Source organism: Macrobrachium nipponense, chromosome 7 (assembly GCF_015104395.2).
Source record: "Macrobrachium nipponense isolate FS-2020 chromosome 7, ASM1510439v2, whole genome shotgun sequence".
In the NCBI taxonomy this organism is placed as follows: Eukaryota; Metazoa; Arthropoda; class Malacostraca; order Decapoda; family Palaemonidae; genus Macrobrachium; species Macrobrachium nipponense.
Genome location: NC_061109.1, coordinates 115,267,804 through 115,269,971, shown reverse-complemented (window position 1 = coordinate 115,269,971; position 2,168 = coordinate 115,267,804). Strand labels below are relative to the sequence as shown.

Sequence of the window (2,168 nt, the reverse complement as noted above, 5' to 3'; positions counted from 1 at the left end):
TGGTCATATTGGGAGGGACTTGACTTATCCCATATTACTTTAGTTACAGGTGGGCTTCGGTGCAAAGGCAGGAATTAAAGTCACTCATGATGAAAGGTAAAAATCGCAAAATTTCCCCTTTTTTATGTCATAAAATGAATGAAAATCGATTATTTTCATTAAGACTTTTCCATTTGTTATTGTTAACTGAATATAGCAGGAGATAATCGGTGTAGTTACAGAATCCTCCACTAGGGTTTTATCGCCAGTTTCTAGAAAATGTTTCCTTTTCAATGAAAATGGAGCGAACATTCCGGGATTTCAATATGGAGCCCTTTAACGACCTCGCCTCAATTTGTGTTATTACCTTTTATGATTGTGTTATCTGAGGCAATCACTACAGGAAATTCTTAACTGTAAACAAACTCCCATATGTCCTTCTTGGACTTCTTAAGAAATACATCAGTGTCCAACAGCAAACGACCCCGCCTTCACTCAAATAAAAATCTCCAAACCAGCTCCGCCGACTCCTCCCCCATCCAAATACGCCCTAGGGAATGGCCGAGGCTCCTCCTAGCGGCGCTCACACTCCGCCCACCGATCTCCGGACGCCCCGCCTGGCCTCCGCTCAGCTGTCAGGACAGGGCCTCTCTCTTTCTCTCTCCCCTTCCTGCACCATTACTCTTTTGGCCCGAACCGGTCATCGAACACTGAGAGCCTCTCCCGCCCAGTGTCCCCTCGCTCGCTCGATTGCGCGCCTTCCGACCGCGTGCAACTCATCACCGGGCCCACCGATTGCGACTAATCACCCCGTACCGCCGGAAGGATTGACAACCAGTGACAAGGTGTGGGTAAAAGGGCAATGAGTGGCAAGTCCTTAAGGATCAGGCAGTCTGAAGTAGGACCTGAAGCGGTTTGAAGAGTGCTGGCCACTCGAGTGGCTTTAGAGGAGCGGAAGACTGTGTTTTGCAGGTTGACCAAAGGCCCCCAGAGAGAAAGAGAAAGAGAGCGCTTGACGCAACCCTCGCTTCCTTTTGTTCTTCCCTGTTTCTCATCTCAGGTGAGATACCTGTAATCACGGCTGCCCAGAGTGATACATGACTACTACTTGTTGAAGTCACTTGGGAGAAGTTTGCCTCTTGTATATCTCGAGAGGGTCGCTCTGACTCGCCTCTCTCTCCCCTCTTACCTGCTCCCCTCCAGCTAAACGTTGCGGGTCAAGCGAGGACGACAGTCAGCGAGTACCTTAGTGCGAGTGAAAGTATTTCATTAACCTGAACCTCTTGGGAATCAATCGCTCTGCTCAAAAAGGAAGATTATTGTGGGACGATGTCCATCTGAAGAGTTTCTCTTGAAGTTGTTCATCATTGGGGTCCTTTTCCTGCAACTTGAGAAAGTCGGGTCACGGCGGCAGCCCAGGCGAGACTGAACCATCAACAAAACACCTGGGACAGAAAAGTAAACTCGGGAAGAAACTCTGAGCGTGTTATTGAAATTGATGAAACGTCAGAAGTAAATTGACCTAGTGATTCCAAATTCGTGTGCTGTTATTGTTTGTGTAGTCGGAACCGCGCCTTCACTTCAGCCTGTAATTATGATGATGTCTGGAAGTATGCCACCCACGGCCGGGAGTATGGGTGTCATGGGAGTCATGGGTGGGTACCTGGGAGGTGTAGGCGTGGGGAGAGAGTATCTGGAGGGAGGATCCGTCGGCGTGGATCCTTCGGTCTGGGTTCCGCCTTTCTGGGACGATCCTCATCTCTCTGACGGACACCTGCACGATCCTAGCATCGCGGAGGCCGCCCATATGGGCGAACACACGCCCATGGGCGACGTGGGCCCCGGGGATCTCATGGATGCCTTCCCGCCCCAACCGCAGCATGGTAAGCATCCATAACTTCCATTTGACAGCTCAGGGAATAATGAATTTCATCTTCCAGGAATGTTGTTTACATTCTAATTAAGCATATTTTTTTCTCGCGCGATTGGCATTTGGTTGTTTACTGGATAATGTATTTCATCTTGCATGGTTGAAAACTCAGATCAAATAATGACGTCACTTAAAGCTGTCAATCAAATTCAGGTTATTCTCGCACCAGAAATTTTACAGCCTATTGACTTTCTTTCATCTATGCAACAAAACAAAAAAATAATCGAATGCAATTATTTCCGATCAAAAATGCAAAAGC

General features: G+C 47.9%; 1 protein-coding gene across 2 annotated transcripts in view; it reads left to right on the top strand.

Moving 5' to 3' along the window:
• Positions 1–638: 638 nt before the first annotated feature.
• LOC135217468 (homeobox protein Nkx-2.4-like) overlaps positions 639–2,168 on the top strand; it is a 41,294-nt gene continuing 39,764 nt past the window's right edge. The window contains exon 1 of one of the 2 annotated variants that reach the window (XM_064253375.1): positions 639–1,862. In XM_064253375.1, coding sequence (XP_064109445.1) covers positions 1,574–1,862 — 289 coding nt within the window. In that variant the 5' untranslated portion in view covers positions 639–1,573. The remainder of the gene's footprint in view (positions 1,863–2,168) is intronic. The other variant, XM_064253374.1, reaches the window with a different exon arrangement.